Consider the following 19,417-nt stretch of genomic DNA (forward strand, 5'->3'; position numbering starts at 1 on the left):
CTCTTCACGCCCTATTTAGCTTTCTTTCCTCAAATTCCCTCAGGTCCTGTTTAAACGGATCCGCTATGTTACTCCATCACCACTCCGCACATCTATTGCTGGATCCTTTTGAACTACCAAAAGTTTTATCTCATCCAACATTTCGGGGTCGACGTGAAGAGAAATGGGGATCATTTCGGGGTCGGCATCATTTTGGGGTCGATTTGGGGATCATTTCAGGGTTGGGGATCATTTCGGAGTCGGGATCATTTCGGGGGCTGTACAGTGCACACGTTCTAAAACAAAACAGTCGATTAAAGTAACTACACAAGGCACTCACAGTCACGTGTCAGTTTTTGCTCTTTACTTTTTTTATTTTTGGCCAGGTAATCACTCTTAAATAAGAATTCCTATAAATGATATACTCCTGAATCAAGACTGATAACAAGGCAACTCAACTGTATAGACCCTTCTTGGATTCACAAGTACAAGAAAATAGCTCAATAACACAGTCAACCATCTAGCTACAAAGCTCTTATAGGACACCTCCATACCATCCAACCAACCTAGATTGCCTTCCTTCAGTCACTTTTTTGACTCTTTATAAGATGGACACCTCCCTACACCTCTGGGAAACAATGAGTGGTTCGGTAGGTCAGTTCTGACTTTTGTATCCACCCCGAGAGCCGGTCTCAACACAGTACGTTTAATTTAAAGTGACGTAACTGTAAGGCCCGGTTCAGACGCCGAGTGGACCTTTTCATGAGCCGAACTTTATTCGAATTAAGGTCTACCCAAATTATTTACACCGGCTGAATTGATTCACACGCCGAACTAAATTCAAAGGGAGAAAAATATTCATTTCGGTTATTAAAACTGCTTACAGAGTACGTTATAATAATTTACGCCGTTGGTTCGGTACATGAAACGTTCGGCGTCTGAATCAAAGCCCTTCCAAAGTTGAAACAGAGGTGACTGTACTTACTAACATTTCTTGAATAGTCAAACAATCGCAAGAGACTCAATTATTTTTAAAATGGCATGAAAGCCTCACTATGCAAGGTTTCTTTATCCAAGATATCCAATAGAAACAGAAAGTGAAAAATTTCTTGATTGCAGTTACTTCTTTGTACACATAGAATCATTAACTTTACATCTTCTTCTGAAAGGAAAGTGGCTTAATACAAGCTTGTCTTTTTCATGATACGAAGGAATTCGGCTTCATTGATTTCGCCGTCGCCATCTCTATCTGCCTCATCGATCATTTCCTAAAAGGCAAAAGGACTGTAATAAGGTATAATAAAATATAAGATCATAAGTTTTATTTTTATGTTATGTTTATCACCCACCGAGGCCACAGGTAACCCAGGCGCGGCGTATGTATCACAGTACAGTACTGAAAATTACAGTGTTTGTAAGAGATGAAGTTCCGATCAGAGCGTTTTTACGAAATACCGAATAAATGTCCACGAAACTTATCCAGCAGTTAGTTGCCAGCTACAGTTTCTCCCTCCAGAAAATGAAACACACAAGGTACGTCAATTTCAGCTGGCATGCTTCGCTCCATACTACGAAATTTTCTCTATTTTTTCACTCCAAACAAAGGTAAATAAAAACGCCAAGCACGTAGAAACAGGACTGTACAAATATTAAAACCCATAAAGCTTCCCCAGCTAGAAAAACGAATCTAGCAGACTCCAGACCTCTTTTTTTTCATATTAACAGATTACACTGCAGCTAAACTCAGGAAAAAGGTATAGATACTCGCTGAGAACCTCAAGATCAAAGTGACTCCTCCGTTGATTCGGGGTTTTCGGTCGTTAGTTTAGAAAACAATGTCATGACTATAATGAATCAACTTCAACAAATGTCACCAGTTTCAGCAGTATTACATGCTAACACTTCTGCCAAGCTGCCATGTTCCATCCATGTTTAAATGAACACGGGAACACGGGGGGAGGGGGTGTGGAGGGTTAGACACCAAATGACGTCTTGTAGCAAACTTTGTGGCAGCACTCCTAAGACTTAAAGCCAATTGGTTCGATACCCTAACACGTACAATGCATTTCACTATCATTATCTCACCTGTAATTCTTCATCTGTTAAATTTTCACCGAGTTCTTTAGCGACTCTCTTGAGATTTTTAAATGAAATTTTCCCCTGTGAGCAGAACATATCATGACATTATTGTACATTACACAAGTAGTATAACGACAAAAATAAGACATCCGAGTGGGTTTGCGAACATTCAGAAGACTATTCTTCATGGACATACAACAGTGGAGGGTTTCAGAAAGTCAAAATTTTAAAGAGCTTATCCAACAAAACCCGAAAAAGCATGGTATCACTGAATCTAAACTTACAGGTCAATTTAAGGCATTTTCACTACTTGTCCAGTCCTGCAATGACTTCTCTATGACCATGTAAACTATGGTTTCGTTTGCGCCAACACGAACACAACTTGTAACTTTGCACCTGCACCCTCACCTATCTCATAGTCTTGATGATTATTGGGGAGACAGACCTTGCAACCCTTCGCCTCCTTACACTGTTCCTTGCAGGATTGTCCGGGCAAGCCCTGCTGATCTTTCTACATACCCAAACCACTTCAACTTACATTTCTTTACCGTTGTTAAGGTATTATTATGGGACCCAATGGCTTGCCTGATTTTGTACCTGACTGCATCGTTAGTGATGTGGTTTTTGTATGAGATGTCAACAGTTTCCAAAGCATCTCATCTCCGTGGCCTGCAGTTTCTTCTGGGTGTCCACGATCAATGACCAGGTTTCGCAGGCGTACAAGAGTGCCGAGACAATCAGGGAGCCCATGAGTCTGATCTTTGAGCTAAGGGAGATATTCTTATCTTTCCAGATCACTCAGATGGTCTTCAGTTTCGATAGAGCTGCCGTCATTTGTGCAATTCTGGACAGTACTTTAGGCTTAGAACCTTGATCTGTGATGACTTTGCCCACACACTTAAAACTGTCCATTTTGTCTAGTTTTTTGCCGTTGACTCTGATGTCAACGCTTACGCCATTTTTTATTCGTCATCAGTTTGGTCTTCTTTCCAGGCGATCCACCAGAGAGGCTAGCCTCTCCTCTTTTCACGCCAAGCCATAAATGTCATCAGCAAAATATAAGTTGGTGATTGTCCTGCCCCCGATACTGACTGTTCCTCCATTGGGTCAGTCATAATTCTCTCAAGAAAAATGTCCAGGAAAGTTGGTGAGAGAAGACAGCCTTGTCTGACTCCGATGGTCGTTCGTCGTAAAGGAAGACTTCACTGATGGCTTTGTTATTGGGCTGCCTGTGGCATAGCCTGATTCTCAGACGTCCGAGGTCGTTCGCGGTCCCTTTCGCTTCCCTCCCTCTCCCGTCTGATATACTCTGTGCGAAGTCGTGTTCGTGACGTCAGAGCCCCTTTTGTATATGAAAAGCCAATCACAACGCGCGTAAGAAATGAAGCATGGAAAAGTAAACAAATCAGTTTTCCGCGGGTTTTTCCTCGATCAGATTTTTGGAAAGCGAAGATTTCTTAGCTATGTTTCTAACTTCTACGCCGAAAAAAGCCGTCTTATCCCAGACGAACTTGATTAAGTGCTTGATCTGCACTGAAGTTCTTGAAACAAGCGACAGAATAGCGGTTTTTGGGCGCTCGCAGTGGGATTTGCGAGGGACTCTTTGCAAGACTTTAGGCGGTGAATTACAGTCTTCGAACGAGGACTTGCAATACGTTTGCAAAAGAAAATGTTACCCAAAGTTGAAAAAGATCGAAAAGATGATGTCGAATCTCAAAAGTCTCGAAGACGAGTTGAGGGCAGAAATGTCTAAAAATACCGTGGTTCGCATAAAGCGGGGATTGAGTCAAGATCAAACTCAGGACTTACCTGTCGCGAGAACGCTGGAAGCAAAGCCAGTGAAGAAAGCTCTATTTGCACCTTCAAATCTACCTCAAAATCAAACGAGATTTCCGTCGCCACTAACGGCGGTTAAAAGTCTAACAGGGCCACCTCCCACAGTTTCGATGGTTGGATATACAGCAGTAAGGCATTCAAGTGTTCCCGTGGTAGTGCGAGCATTTCCAGCTTGTGTAAACATCGGGAGGAATTTCTTCTTACCAGCAAGTCAACTTAGCACATCCCAGCAGCTACTACCGGATAAACGCGGTGCAGCAAATAGGGAAACAGTGCCCAAAACTAACTTAGATAAAGACCCTTGTGTACAGGTGTGGAAATTTCTCTTTTGGTTGTAGAAATTACAGTAATACTTTAATTTGCATTTTCAGTTTGGCACAGTACTTTCTCGTAATATAAATTTCTAATCTCAAAGTCAAACTTTTGTGACTTGATTATTTATTATTGCTTATTAATGGTAACCAAAGAACCTACTTGATATAGCTTGGAAAAACAAGTTTTTATATTGTTGATCATTAAAATGGCTAATTTCTGCCAGCAGTAGGTTCTAACATGCGTGTTTTACTCCATTCGATAATGGTTCATTGCTTGAAAAGGAATTTATAAAATCATGGTTTGAACATTTTTATATTTTGACATAAAGTGGATATGAAATGCTGCTCCTTAAGTATTATATTTTAAGCTAATTGTTTTTTGTCAAGTGTGAGTACATAATGAGTTTGTAAAACACAAAACAGTTTTGTACAGAGTGCTCATGTTCAACAAATACTTTTCATATCAAGGTCACCTTGAACTATCCAGGATGTGCAAGGGAATTCAAGGCAACCTTGGGTGCAGATCTTCAGACCCTTGGAAAAGCCTTAGCAAGACGAGGTACTTATAAACAGATTGCAGATGCTGCATTTCGTTGCTCTTCACTAAAAACCTTCCTAATAAAGAAAACCTTACAAGCCCTGGGCAGAGAATGCAATGACCTATGTTCCAGAAAAAAGCCATCTATGCTACGCAAGAGTGGACCAGATGAAATGGAGAACTTTTCTTTTCAAAAACTCTGTGAAGAATGGAAACAGAGAGCACCCCTTTTTTACTCCTTTCTCACAACATGTGCAACAGTCAAGGAGAAAGGTTGTGACTGGACACCTGCCATGGCAGTAGCTGGGTCCACCCTTTTAAAGAATCGCAATATGCACATGAATGCAACAGCATCACTTATCTCTCGCATGGTCAGGCAAACTGCAACACAGGTTTGAAATTAATGTAACTTTGGTTTGTTTTTTACATCCAATTCCAGACAATCAGAGGCTATCATGGATGTTATAAGTAAAAAATAATCTTCCTAATAGCCAAAGTAGCTTATCAAGGCTGCATCGCAGTTGTCATGCCATGCAGTGACCTGGAGAATTGCCATAATTGCCTTATTTCTATGATCTATTATTAACTAACAAACTAGTAGAAAATTATCCTGATACCTCACATGGTTTCATTTATCAGAGCCAAATATATCTGTTATTTACCATTACAGTGTGGTTTAAATGTTGTTCGAACCAATTTGCTTTTGCCTTTTTTGTCTCATTTTGAAATAAAGGAAATGAAATCAAACTGGTTTGAAAAAAAAATTACAACCGCATGGAAATAGAACAACGTCATAATATGTATATACAGGTTTTAGTTTTAAATATGAATTTTTTTGCATTTTTTACATCCTGTAGAAGTTGGTTCAGCGATTAAACTCAATGAAGCTCTCAGTATCAAGTAAGACCTCTTTGAAAAAACTTGACTCCTATGGCCATAAGTTTGATGAAAAACTTAAAGAACTGCAACACCTTCAAGCTAAAGTGATTTCCAATCCAGAGGAATTTAAACATGAACACACGGATGGCACTTTCAAAATTGTGCTTGACAATATTGATCTCAGAATCGCAACCCGTGACATGACTTCTGATCGACAAAACAAAGACATTCATTGGGTTAACCATTCTGCTATTAAAAACCGTGTTACACTTGGAAGCAGGAAGAGGGAGCAGCTAGAGTTATCACAGCTAGATAATTGCCAGCTTCTTCCAAGTGCAGCTGATCACGAAAAGTTGAGAAGGGATTTTACCTATCTGGTTTCGCGTGTACTTGTTGAGCATCTTCCCTGTTTGGAGTTTCTACAATCTGTTTGTGTAAAGCATATACCGCATCAATTCAGCAAAGAAATGGCAAAGAAAACTGAGAAGGTAATTATCCATAAGCCTTGAGTAATCAATAAAAAAAGATGGAATAATTGCAAGAATTTTTAAAATGTAATCTTATTCTTATTTTTATTTCCACAAGGTTCTTTTGGGTGTTATTTTTAAAAGTGAAAATAAATCAGAGGAAATGCTTGACATCCTAAAACAAATAAGAAGTTACTCCCCAAACTTGAAAAATGCTGACCAAACTTTGCGTAGAAGCATTCCCATTGTTGGGGACCAGCTCACTGTTGAACGTGGTGTGAATGTCATTCAGGCTGTCCAGAATTCTTACACTCCAGAAGAAAAATTAGAGGGCATCCACATGGAAATTGCTGACTGGCATACTGCTGTTACTTTCTTGAACGTAAGGAAATGCAGTATTTCTTAATGCTTAACTTGTACATGTCTTTGAAAATGCTGTCCGCACCTCATTAAGTTTTCACTTCCAGGGGCAGAAAGTTCAAACCATCTTCAGAAGATTTCATACCATTATGGTCAATAATACAAAAAAAAAATCTGTACTCAACGTTTTTGTCGCCTAATCTTTTTCAGAAGTAGATGGAAACATGAAATGTGAGGATGCAATAAAATTTTACACGTAGATACAACCAAGTCCTGGAGTTTGTCTATCTACTGTCAAATCTCATAAAAATTAGCCTGATTCTTAGACATCCAACGTCAATTGCAGCCCCTTTCTTTCTCTCCCTCTACGCAGTGATCAACCTCAGGTGTCTGAGAATCAGTCTACAAAAAAAGAGCCTACAATCTTGCCAATATTACAGTCTACTAACAATAATACTAATACCAACAATAACATTATCAATAGGAATACTTATTATAGCAATGATAATAATAATATTGATACTAACACTGCAACTACTACTACTACCAATAATAATAATACACTCATACATGCATACAACATGAGAGGTAATGACAATGAAAGGACAACTTGATCAAATTAAAATTAATGGATTATCAGAGTTATGTACATTGTATGTGTTGTAGTTAATTTTTTATCTCAGGTAGATTTGATTTTTCTTTTGTTTCAATGCCATTAGCATACATTACCATACCCAAAAACAAAAGAAAAAGAAAAATTACCTGAGATAAAAAATTAACTACAACATATGCAATGCAACCAAAATTTAATTTTCTTTGTTCTAGGTATTTTTTAAGAGGCACTATTCAACCATTTCTGACACAGACAAAGGGACTCTTTTTGCTGATCGCAATTTGATTAACCGACGGAATGTGACAGCTGATGTGCACAGCAACTGGGCGCACTGCAAAGCATTTGCCATCCTTGAAATAAAAGCATGTATCATTGCGGCAGCAATGTTGGTGCTCGGCATGAAAAAGATCAGTGATCAGCCGACACACAATCTATCACCTGTTGCTGCAAGAAGTGGTAATGACCAGGAGAAAAAACATTACTTAATGAAACTGTCTGGCCAAATTGTAGATCAATTTGTTATAGATCAGCACTCCCTAAATAGCTTCTTAGATGGAATACTTTCTGAACAGGAAAAGAATGATGCTGTTAATAATCAAGAGCTGACTACTGATGGAAGATTCCCCTGCCGAAGCCCAGGATGTAATAAATCATTTAAATATGATGGCAAAAGGAGGAGAGACCATGAACTTACCCATGATCCTCCCCCTGTAATCCCTGAAAAGCCTGTGCTATCCTCTAATTATCCCAAGAAAGGTTCATTGAGTGATTTAGATGATGATGATGATGTTTTTAATTATAGCTGCTCACTGTTAGCTCAAGGACTCTTGTTTTTGAACTTTCTTGATTCAACATCAGAGGGAGATGGTGACAGATCAATTAGATGCTGGAAGTTCTTTCTGCTGCATTTCAAAGAAGACAAATCTACTACAAAGTATGCACTAGAAGCTCTTTACCTGCTTTTGCAGGTATATTCTCTCCTTCCCCCAGCTGAGGCCCACAGCTTGGTATGGAATCGTACAGTTAACAACAAAGGGGGGCCAGGGAAAAATGTTGCTATTGATCTTGACTTGGAACATGACAATAATGATCTAAAACAACCTATCAAAAATCTTGGGCCAAATGTTACAGAGGATGCAGTAAGGAGAATTTCAAATGGGCAGCAAAAGTCCAAACAAATGCTTTCTTGCATGGACAGAGAAATTCTTGTCAAGCAAAGGTCAGGCAAGCATGTTTCAGCTGACTACTCAAAAGATCTAAGAGCTGTTGTGAATTCACTTATTGAAGAGTCTGTGTTTTGCCGCACTCCAGGAAGACATTACAAGCACTTTTCAAACTTTGTCAGAGACCCATTGTCAAGGCTGGACATGTCCAATTTATATCAGTGGATTAATAAGCACAAGAAAAACATTGACCTTGCAAGAAAAGCAAGATAGACTTGACTTGTAGCATAAATTTATTGGCGCATAATGAACATTGTTTTCTAAAATTTTAAACTACAATTAATTTGTGATAGATTAACTCCTCATCTCATTTCATCCTTCTTCTACTTTCTACATTATATGGTATAAAGAGTACCAAACAGTAAAAACCTGCAACTGAGAAACTGATTTTTAAGCACCTGTTAGGCTAAAATTTGCCAGTTACATGTAGGCCCCCTCTCTACAAAGATCTGTTTGCATTGTTCAATGAAAGAAGAATTAATACTTTTAGCTAACAATGTATTTTTCCCTTCAGAAAATAAGAACCTTAATACCCTAAATTTGTGCTAAATTACCATTTATGTAAGAACCTGTTTAGGCTACAGTGTAACTAGGGAAATGCAGGTTCGCTAAGTTAAAGGGTTTTACTGTATCAAATTAAAGTCAAATAGGTATGATAAAACATCACGAGTACAAATGTACTTATTACTTTATAATTTACATAACCCAATGAACAAACAAAGGTAAATTTTCATCTAAAGAGATAAACAGCCTAAGAAGAGAGATGTCTAAGTTTGTGACAATAGTTGGCAAAATAGAACACCACATATCAAGAACAAGCTTAACTTACTAGAAATGTTAATTCACTCTATTTGAACTTTGTCAATCAGATCATCCAGTTCGGGAATATGCATATCACTGCTTTCAAAATCTTGACTTTCCTCTACAAAGGTGGAATCATCATATAATATGTTACTAGCAGAGAAGTTGTCCCAGTCCACATCCATTAACTCCACATCATCGAACAATGCATCCCAGTCATCATCTTCTTCTTCATCATCTCCATCAAAGTAATTTTGACAGTCATATGCTTGCCCTGCATCGTGACTTAAATCTTGGAAGACCTCTGCCAAAGTGTCCATAATTGTATATGCATGCCTTTCTTTCCAGATTTCAACATTTGCCTTGATGTCAGAAATGCTGAATATCTTGTCACAGTTTTCCAAAACTTGAGCAATCTGAGAGTCTGAGAACCCAATCAACAGTTCAGGAACAGATGCAACTGGTAATCCTCCTTTCGGAGATTGATGTAATAGCTCCACCAAAAGTGATTTCCTTAATCTTATGATCTTTCCTTTCAAAGTGGCTTTCTGTGAAGTGGAAACTGTACATGTCTTTCCAGCATAAGGGGCAGGTGCTGAAATAGGAACTTTCAAATTTTCATCTTTAGAACAAAGGTCACAACAAACAAAATCACTTTGAGTGTCACTTTGAGGCTTTCCACCCTTTTGATCAAAATGGCCCATTAGAAATGCACGTCTGCAGGTATATTTGCCTTTAACATAGTCTTTCATGTCTTTTTCAACATGAAGAAGCATCAGTGGCTGGTATAGCAGAAGGGCTTTACTCGGGCTTCCATCCCTACCTGCCCTTCCACTCTCCTGAATGTAGGCCTCCACAGACTTTGACGGCCCCAAGTGGATAATTCTTTGCACCCCTTTACAGTTGACTCCCATGCCGAAGGCTATTGTACAGATGAGTACTCGAATGCAGCCAGTTTCCTGTCCCATTTCTTCTAAAACAACCTCTTTGATTGACTTTGAAGAAAGGGCATGCAGCATTTCAACTACACGATTTCTGGGATCTTTGTTGTCATTGGCAAATATTGAGTCACCCATTTCTTGTGCAAAGAGGGAATACAATGTTGAACACTGCTTAATGGTTTGGCAATATATAATTGTTCTTTCTGTTCCGCCCCTCTTCTCTTTCAGTTCATTCATTATCCACTGGAAATATTGAATGAGTGGATTACGCTTATCCATGGTCTGGACACTGTAACAAATATTTGCCTTGTTTGGGCTTTCAGACACTTCAACAAATTTTCCAAATCGAAGGACAGAAGTTATTGTTTCCTTTGTCTGTCTTGTTGCTGTGGCAGTTACAGCCATGAACGGAATTTTATTTGGTACCAAAGAACGCAACTCGCTTAATTTGTAGAACCATCTTCTAAAGGCCATTGCCTCTTTACTCTTGGAAGTTCCCCTGTAAAAGTAAAAAAAAAATAATAATGATAGTGCCCTCTTTCTTTGCATGTATGTTTCTGTTGAAGATTGTGAAGAACTTTGCTCTCAAATAAGCTCACTACTATTCTATCGTTGCTACAATTATTTTTTCCCTCGCTTAAGGTTATTATAAATGATAGACCTAAAGTTGTTCGGGTGTCAAATTAAAAAAGCAAAAATATTGCTTACCAATGGCTAATACAATGTGCTTCGTCCACAACGATGCCAATTAAATTCTTCTGGTAAACGTCGGAAGATAACATGCTTCACCACCTACCATTTCCTAATAAGGATTCCGGCGAAGAAAATACCACGCAGCACTCTCCTTTCTCAATCCTCATGTCAAGTACCTTATCCTCTCCTATCGAGCAAGCTGAGATGCCACATTTCCGTAAGTAACTTGTTTGATCTTCCATGAGGCTCACTAAAGGGGATATTATAATTATTACTGGGTTCGCTGCAAATCCATCGCGGCCTCGTGATAACTCGGCGTGAACTAAAGGAGCCATCTGGAACACAAGAGACTTTCCAAACCCCGTTGGCAAGTTTAGAAGGACGTCAGTACCATAAACAAACGTTTTAAGTGCTTTGAACTGTTCGGGGAACAGTGTTTCCACGCCAAAAACTTGGCAAGCGTTTTGCACGGCTGAATCGAAACCTTCCACATCTTCCGCCATTTTGATTTGACTCGATGTGTGGGAAATTACATTCCATACATTCCACACTTCTCGAAATATGGTACACGCGCTCTGATTGGTGAAAATTGACAATGACTCTGACGTCACGAACACGACTTCGCACAGAGTATATCAGACGGGAGAGGGAGGGAAGCGAAAGCGACCGCGAACGACCTCGGACGTCTGAGAATCAGGCTACCTGTGGCACAGCCCGATTAGAAAATGAGCTTTCTCGTGAAAAAAGACAAAATGGCGGATTGACCAACCAGAAGGCATTGCTACTCCCTACAATACAGCGGCCGCTCGTTTGACTTTCATCGGGAGAGGATGGGTCATTTCCAAAGGGAAAAAATTCTGAAAAAAAATTCGCCAGACATCCACGAAAATTCTTTTGGCTTTTGCTCCCTCAACATCCCTGTGAATTTCACTCGGGATTACCCATGTCTTTTTTCTTCAGTTTTCTTCTTTCGTTGTACCTTTTGCCCCTTCTGTTATCCCATATCTTTTCTTCTTCAGTTGTCTTCGTTCGTTGTACCTTTTGCACGTTCTGCTATCCCATGCCTTTTTCTCTTCAGTTCTCTTCGTTCGTCAAATACGCTCAACATGTCAGCTGTGATTCAAGATTTTTTAACTGCTCTGCGTTTGCCAAGGATCTCGCTGGCTGTTTCAGTCACTGCTGAGATGAAAGTGTTAATTGGTGTATCCACTTCTACGTTATCTACATCGAGCGTGGTGGGCGATGCTAATCTTCCTCCAATCATTACTTGGAAGGCTACTACATCCTCCAGGTCTTTAAGCACACATTTTTATCTTCTTTAGGTGGAGTCGAAAGGTCATCATCACTAAATCATGGTCGCTTCTTAACTTAGGAGGAGAAAAATTAATGAAGAGTCCAGGTGGCTAAGTATTACTTACAGTATGATTATTTAGTGTAACAAAATTGTGGTGGAGAAAGTGCCTACCGTGTTATCATCATCAAATAACTTGAAAGCTTTTAGAATTTCCTCTTTAGAATCCTTTTCACTCTAAAGGAATGAATAAAACCTAACAATGTAATTTCAGTTATTCTACTAAAATATAAACTAACCGCTTTTATAAACTATGCAAATCCCTAATATCAAATTTTTACAATGTAAACCACAGGTAGCCCAAGCTCGAAATATGAGCATCGGCGAGCATCGGCATTGTTGCGTAACATTCCAAAACTATAACGATTTGTATGGGAAAAAAACCTATCGTTTCTGTAACCTACGAAAATGAAAGGATTTCAATAAAAAACAGCTCACCTTACTTAAAATGTGTGTTACGTCTCTCCTGTGTGGTCCACGGGCCGATTCATGGCCGTTTTATGGGTTTCTATGTAAACGGTTTTCTCTCTGTTTTTATTGAAATCCTTTCATTTTCGTAGGTTACGGAAACGATAGGTTTTTTTCCCATACAAATCCTTATATTTTGAATGTTACGCAACAATGCCGATGCTGGCCGATGCTCATATTTCGAGCTTGGGCTACCTGTGTGTAAACTATTAAAAGGAAACTCACATCCAAGTACTGTATATCACATTACACGTATGTCACACTCACCATTTTTGCTGTCATCATTTGAAGAAATTCATTGAAGTCAATGGTACCTAAGAAACAAGAAAGAGATACAGTTAAATACAAGACACAGTTTTGTAAAAGTATTTACCAGTCCTGATAAATTTCATATGATCTACAACATGCACACAAAATATTTAAGTCTTCATACCGACATGCAAACAGCCATAGCAAACAATGTACAGTTTAATTGCATAATGAAGAATACAGAACAAAAGATATTTTTGTTTATTATTTGTTCAAAAATTGCTTCTGGGCTTTTTCTCTCTTGACTTACTGTACATGTATGATAGGTTTTATTACAGATGTATTCTTCAAAATTATCTCCAGAACGATCGATCGATCTGTGCGTCCTACAGGATGCATTCTGTTGATTACTTTCACTGTGTCTTTTGGGATTTTATCCTCTAGGATGCTGGATGCAGAGGTAACAAAATCACCCAAGTAAAAACCCCTGTAGTTTATACAACTTAATAATAATAATAATTATACTCTGGCTTTTGGCCTGAAGAGCATTCTTGCTTTTCATTGGCCTCCATCAAGGAGCACTGTTGGTATAATTTATTTATAAGCTGTAATAATTTTTATACATACTGCATTATGACATACCTGAACCATCTTTGTCGATATCTGAAATCATTTTCTTGATTTCTTCTTTCTTGGGCTCAAAACCCAAAGCTCGCATAGCCACCTGAAAATAAAATCATGTTTGTGGTATCTTTAGTCTTCATGACTGCTTACTTCAATGTACTCTACATTGTACTAAAGTATGCTACATGTGAGAGGAATGAACTGTTTCTACAACATTCCAGTTACCATCTCTCTAAAATGTCCTTCAGTTCAGGCGTCTACATGTATTATTACGTTATTAAACGTAACGTTATTTATATAATAGATAAACTGCAAGTACCAGTAAAAGAAAGGAACAATTATTTTTAGACTGCTAGTAGTCCCTCAAACAACTGACGGAATTATGTGGCAAAGGACACAGCAAGCGAAGGAGGGGCTGCATTTTCTGTTGTAACTCAGATGTGTGCACATGCTTGAAACCTTGCCAACCAAATATGGGAACCACTCAACACAGTTCAAACAAATACATTGTAGCTCTGCATTTGTTTCCCCCTATATTTTGTAACTTCTCTGTAGTGTCACTCATGCAAATATGCTCACAATATAGTACAAAAGTACATTATATATTTGCATACTCAAAAAATTACATGTTACTGGTAATTCTTTAGTACAAAGGGAAATCAAAATGCTGAAGTTGGACAACAACAAAGATGGACAAAGGATCTCAAGCAAACATGTACATGAAGCTTTAAAACACCTGTCATAGCCACTCATGCCAGTACGCAAGCCAAAACACATTTTACACACAGCAGTGTTTTACTCACTACCCTGTCTCCAGAGAAAATAAATATCTAAGATGAAATGAACCATGTCCACGGTTTAAGAAAACTCAACAGAATGTTGCCACCTCCTTATATCAGCTTTGCCATGTGAGAAGAGAAAAACATCAGGGTTTGCAAACACTAATATCCATTGCTCCTTCAAAATCAGAATGCTGAGGTGATGAGATATTAAGCTTTCCTCATCATACAAGTAACTAATTGGCATCTGACTTCCCACAAATTTTGCTTGTTCAAGCATTTGCATCATTGTCTTTATATGTATACGTCAAGTAGTTTATGACTCAGTCTGTAGTTCCACGTTTGTGCCCATAGAGTGCATAGCACAAATAGCTGCCTGATAGGAAAATGTATGTCTTGTCTTGCATGACTGGAAAGGACTTCTTACAGGCCCTCTTCAAATGTTTAAGTCTAATATTTGCTGGAATTTGTTGTTAGATTCCTACTATCTGGTTAATTTTCCTTGAGTGCCCCTCATAAACTGTAGCCACACTATAAATTAATAAGGTCAGCAAGCTAACATGATAGTTGTGTTTACCTTGAGTTCTTTTGCGTCGATTGTACCTGAACCGTCAGTATCAAACAGGTCAAATGCCTCTCTGATTTCTTGCTTCTGTTCCTCTGTTAACTCTGGTTTTGGACCTGATTTGAAGCAAATAATAATCAATGGATCATTTTCACTGTCACGCAACATAAAAATAAATTGGAAACCGTCCAGTGGAAGAGGCCAAGAAAACGAAATGTTATAAAAGACTAATATATAAACATTTTGTCCAAGTCTCAGGTCTTTGTGGCCCACAGTTTCTGAGTTATTTGCCGAAACGTTTCACACTCCTTTGTAGAGCTTTGTATGGAGACACCATATTGGTACACCAATATGGCTGCCGGAAATCAACAAAAACATCTGGAGTTCACTTTTTCTATAATAGTTCTTTCTTTTCACTCGAGAACTAGCATACATGTGCATAAACATATCTTCTTACACTTGAAATGGTTATACTGCTGAAAATCAAGAGGAGAGACTTCATTTCAATGAGCCAGCATTCCAATCTTGGTGTCACACACTGTGAAAACTCAGAAGTTCAAATTGCAGTATTTTCGAAATGAAACACGCCACGGGACAAGATTTATTTTTTTATCTTCAACCTAGTGTAAATAAGAATCCGTAAAACATTACTACTTTGACTTTACAATTTGATGACGTCACTGTGAAAACCGTATATAAAGATAAATGCAGACAATAGGCCCCTTACAGCACTGTTCAAAACTTAGAGTTTTATGTTACGTTTACAGACTGTTACAAGTCATTCTCACCTTAATTTTTAAAACTTATTACTTGTGAAAATATAGGCAACAGTAAATATACGTAACCAAGAATCCATGAGACCCAAGACACAAAAACCAATAAATGCAAGGTTGTTTGAGTTGAAAGTCCAACCTTTAAGTGTCCAAATTTTAAGGTGTTCCCAAATTAACTTTTTTTGCAAAATTAAATGAATTACCCCACAGAAAGGGAAAAGCCTGAAGCAGACGTTTTTATCGGTCAAACTGCCTTTTTAACTACATATAGTAAGCTGTAGAGAGCTGGCCTTGGTTGTTTAAACGCTGGATAGCACTATTCACCGGATAAGTATTACGGATACCAGATGCGTTATCTACTGGATAGACTCTTAGCCCATGGATAGTGCTATCTAATGTTTGAACAACCAGGGCCTGAATATTAAAAAAACCTTTCTGTTTCCTTTGTCCTGTTGAGAGTGCTCCTTTTCTGTATGACGATGCCTTAAAAAAGAAAATGATAACAGTTAAAGCCCTTGAGGCTTTCTATAATGTGCATCTCTCAAGATCAATAATTATTTTTTGAGCATTTATCAGTTGTCTATAAGAACTTGCCCAAGAGAGTGGGTATTTAATACAAGCCAAGGTGCTCCCTCTGCAAAAGGTAACAATTATTAAGATTCTTCACAAAAATTTAAGGACTTAAGACACTGACATAGCCTTTTAGATGTTGAGAAGGATCAACTTTACTGTAAAAACAAAATGTAAATGATGGTCATGACAGCCTCTTTTAATTACGTAATATTATGTATAAATAACTAACTAGAGATAACATTTAAATGAAAACTGACAACATCTATAAGCTTGTCAAAACATACCATGGAGAAAAAACACAAACCACCAACAAAATTAATACAATTTGTGGTAGTGTTTAATTTTTAACTCTTTTTGTTTATGCCCTAGCGGAACCAGTGGTCCCTGGTGCCTTACGTTTGTTCCTGGGAGACTGGAACATCTTATTTTTTCATACAAATCATATGCAGGGTACCCTGGATTTCACAGGTTTAGAGCACTGTGCTCCTTTCAATTCTTGTTAGAACAAGGCCCGTATCATGCTGTGTGACACTTAATATTGTTGGAAGTTCTTTAATTTGGTGCTTTTCCAACAATTGGAATAGACTAATTACAGCTGTATTTTTTCTGGCTCACAACTCAAATTAACACTCACAAAAAGCACATCAGTGTTTTTTCAGAAGCTTTGGAAAAAAAATTTAGCAATCATTTGCCAGTTAGCATTTCTCCAGTAAAAAATTGCTAAAGAAGATTAAGTTTTGTGGCAAAAAACAAAAGCTACAAGTGCATGCCAAATCAAATACTGTAGTACAAGATTCATGTCAACCACTGGTTTAATGCAGCACCTAAGCACATTTTAATTGCACTTTTGAACTGTGCAGGTTAATCACAGAGAATGACTTCATGTTTTCACGCAGCTTCTCGCGCAGCTTCTTCATATGCCTTGAAATAAGGAGTATGCCAGTATTTTGACTTGCTCTCGACCTTGAAAACTAAAAATAGCCATGAATTTACTATTTTTGATGAAGAAAAGATTCTTACATACAAATCCACAACTTTTCAAATCTGCTCTCCAGAGTGGACATTTTTGAATACCCTATGAATCCAGGATCATGTGGATGCAAAATAAGGATATTTCTTCATCCAGTAACGTAACAAGATCAAGCCCAGTTCTTCTTTACCATGGATGGCAACCTTGTTCCCAGGTTCTCTCAAGGCAGAGCAAGATGTAAATTTTACGCACCTTACAACAATATTCTCAAAGGAATCCTGGTTACTAGAGTGAATCTGGATACATGTTGGATACGTGTAGACAGGCAAATTTGATTCGAATACGGAAAAATGAGGGTGCCAATAAGGTTAACTGCTTAACGAATAATTGCCTTTTTTCACTATCGTAAAGGTATAAATTACAAAATATTAACTGACAAGCATATAAAAACAGGTAATCTTTTAAGCGTATACAGAGCGAAGTAGACCAAAAAGTTAGAAATTGATTAAAAAAAATGAACACTCCTCAAATAAAAAGACGATATGGTGAGATACATGTAGGATGATAGAGATGTACTTGTTAATCTTCCTCACACTTAAGTCTTTCTGCTGACGTATATGCAAAACACCACCCTCCAAACGATTTTAACGTCTGCAGGACACATAACCATGCCAATTAACTAACTAAACTTTTTTTTGGTGTTTACTGACTAACTACCATATTTTTAGCTGTTTACTGACTACAGCTATACCCCACTGACACCCTCATAAATGTGGACATGGAAATTTTTGAGTCCAGAAAGAAAAAAACTGTGGATTAAAAAATATCTGGATCTACGTGTGGACAGGGCCAAAAACATTGTTTCTACTAGGGCGGGATAAGCTGTAACCCAAAAAACTATAACCCCACTAATTTCCATTATTATACATTGTACACACTATTCACCATGGCTAATATCCTACAGTTAATTTTGGAAATTAGCACAACCTGCAGATTAGTTATCTGTAGGTTGAGCGCGCAATGCATTATTTCTAAGAGCAATGTCAAATCGGTTCCATGCAATGGTGTATTTGTTGTTATTTATTTCAGAATTATGTATAGAACAATAATTAGATTCAGTTTTTGTGATACCTAGAATAATCGAGGTCTTGATAAGTGTTATCTGCCTTGCCTTCGGCTTAGTTGATATCACTTACCTCGGCCTTGATTATTCCCAATATCACAAAAACCTCATCCAATAATTGGTTATAATTTAATGATAACAGAGAATCTTGCATGTATTCACATGCAGCTCCATTTTGCCTCCAATCATCACCCAGAGTATTTATTGAGCTAAACAAGAGTAAAAATTCAATCGAAATGCAATTTTCAAATAGCTAATAGCCACGGTTAACATTATTTCCAGAACAAAGGCAAAATTAGGCTTCTTAAGAATAAAAGTAGCAAACATATATAGATGTTTACGCTTGCAAAAACGCGGGAAACATTCTGATTAATGTTCAACAACATACAAAACATTTTACTTGCACTCTGTTTTTAAGAAAGAACGCTATAGCATAGCTTTTTTTCCCGCCGCAAATTCAGTGATAACAATAGCGACGCTTCACTTCTATGCAGCAACACAAGAATTCCACCAACAAAGCAGCTTTAAAAGTACGCAAGAAAATTAATGTCTTTTAAACATCGGCTGAACCATGATTCGAATCATCTTCAATGCGTCTGTTGTAACTAGGGATCACATCTGTACAAGCAGATTACTAGTTCAATTTTTATAATTCCCGGTGTTTACTTGTGCTAACGATCACATTAGACTCATGCCATCAACATCAAACCAGCTTTTGTTTGCAAGTTTGGACAAAAATCCCTCTACAACCTAGTCGAGATTTGAGCCCAACAGATAGGTAAGACACTTACCATTTCTTAGGTGCTATAGATACCGCAGAGAGATTCTGATACTTCTGGAGATAGCAATGGAAAATCGGTTTCACAAGAAAGTTCTGTTTGTTTTACGCGGTGAACAAGTCCAGGGAGGATCCTATTGCATTATGGGTTTTCCCGCCTTGCGCGCGAGGACTTAGCATGAACTGGTGGCCAGCGCGTTCCTCTTTTTCACCGACCTCCTCCATGGTCCAGTCCTCAAAAATCTCGGAATGAATAAATCGCAACACCTTCCGGGTTTATTCGACTCATTTTCTTTTTGACTTCCCAGCAAATTCAGGAGCAAATTAGGTTCTACGTTGTGGGTGTATTATCGAGGAAGCTGTTTTAACTGAAACAGTCTCAAAATATACTAATCTAGCTAGTGCCGATTGGCTGTTGATTATGATTTCATTTTACAATAT

At 38.1% G+C, this 19,417-nt stretch overlaps 2 protein-coding genes across 2 annotated transcripts; both read right to left on the reverse strand.

Moving 5' to 3' along the window:
• Positions 1-1,004: 1,004 nt before the first annotated feature.
• LOC140947919 (uncharacterized) lies at positions 1,005-19,107 on the reverse strand. Its single transcript, XM_073397144.1, has 8 exons — positions 18,990-19,107; positions 15,964-16,015; positions 14,772-14,875; positions 13,434-13,515; positions 12,810-12,856; positions 12,189-12,251; positions 2,065-2,139; positions 1,005-1,247 (listed from the first exon to the last, which is right to left on the reverse strand). The coding sequence occupies exons 1-8, from the start codon at positions 18,990-18,992 to the stop codon at positions 1,158-1,160; spliced, it is 516 nt and encodes a 171-aa protein (XP_073253245.1). The 5' UTR covers positions 18,993-19,107; the 3' UTR covers positions 1,005-1,157.
• LOC140948075 (uncharacterized) lies at positions 9,131-10,108 on the reverse strand. The gene has a single exon (XM_073397296.1). The coding sequence runs from the start codon at positions 10,106-10,108 to the stop codon at positions 9,131-9,133; it is 978 nt and encodes a 325-aa protein (XP_073253397.1).
• Positions 19,108-19,417: the final 310 nt, after the last annotated feature.

Source organism: Porites lutea, chromosome 9 (genome assembly GCF_958299795.1).
Source record: "Porites lutea chromosome 9, jaPorLute2.1, whole genome shotgun sequence".
NCBI classification, from domain to species: domain Eukaryota; kingdom Metazoa; phylum Cnidaria; class Anthozoa; order Scleractinia; family Poritidae; genus Porites; species Porites lutea.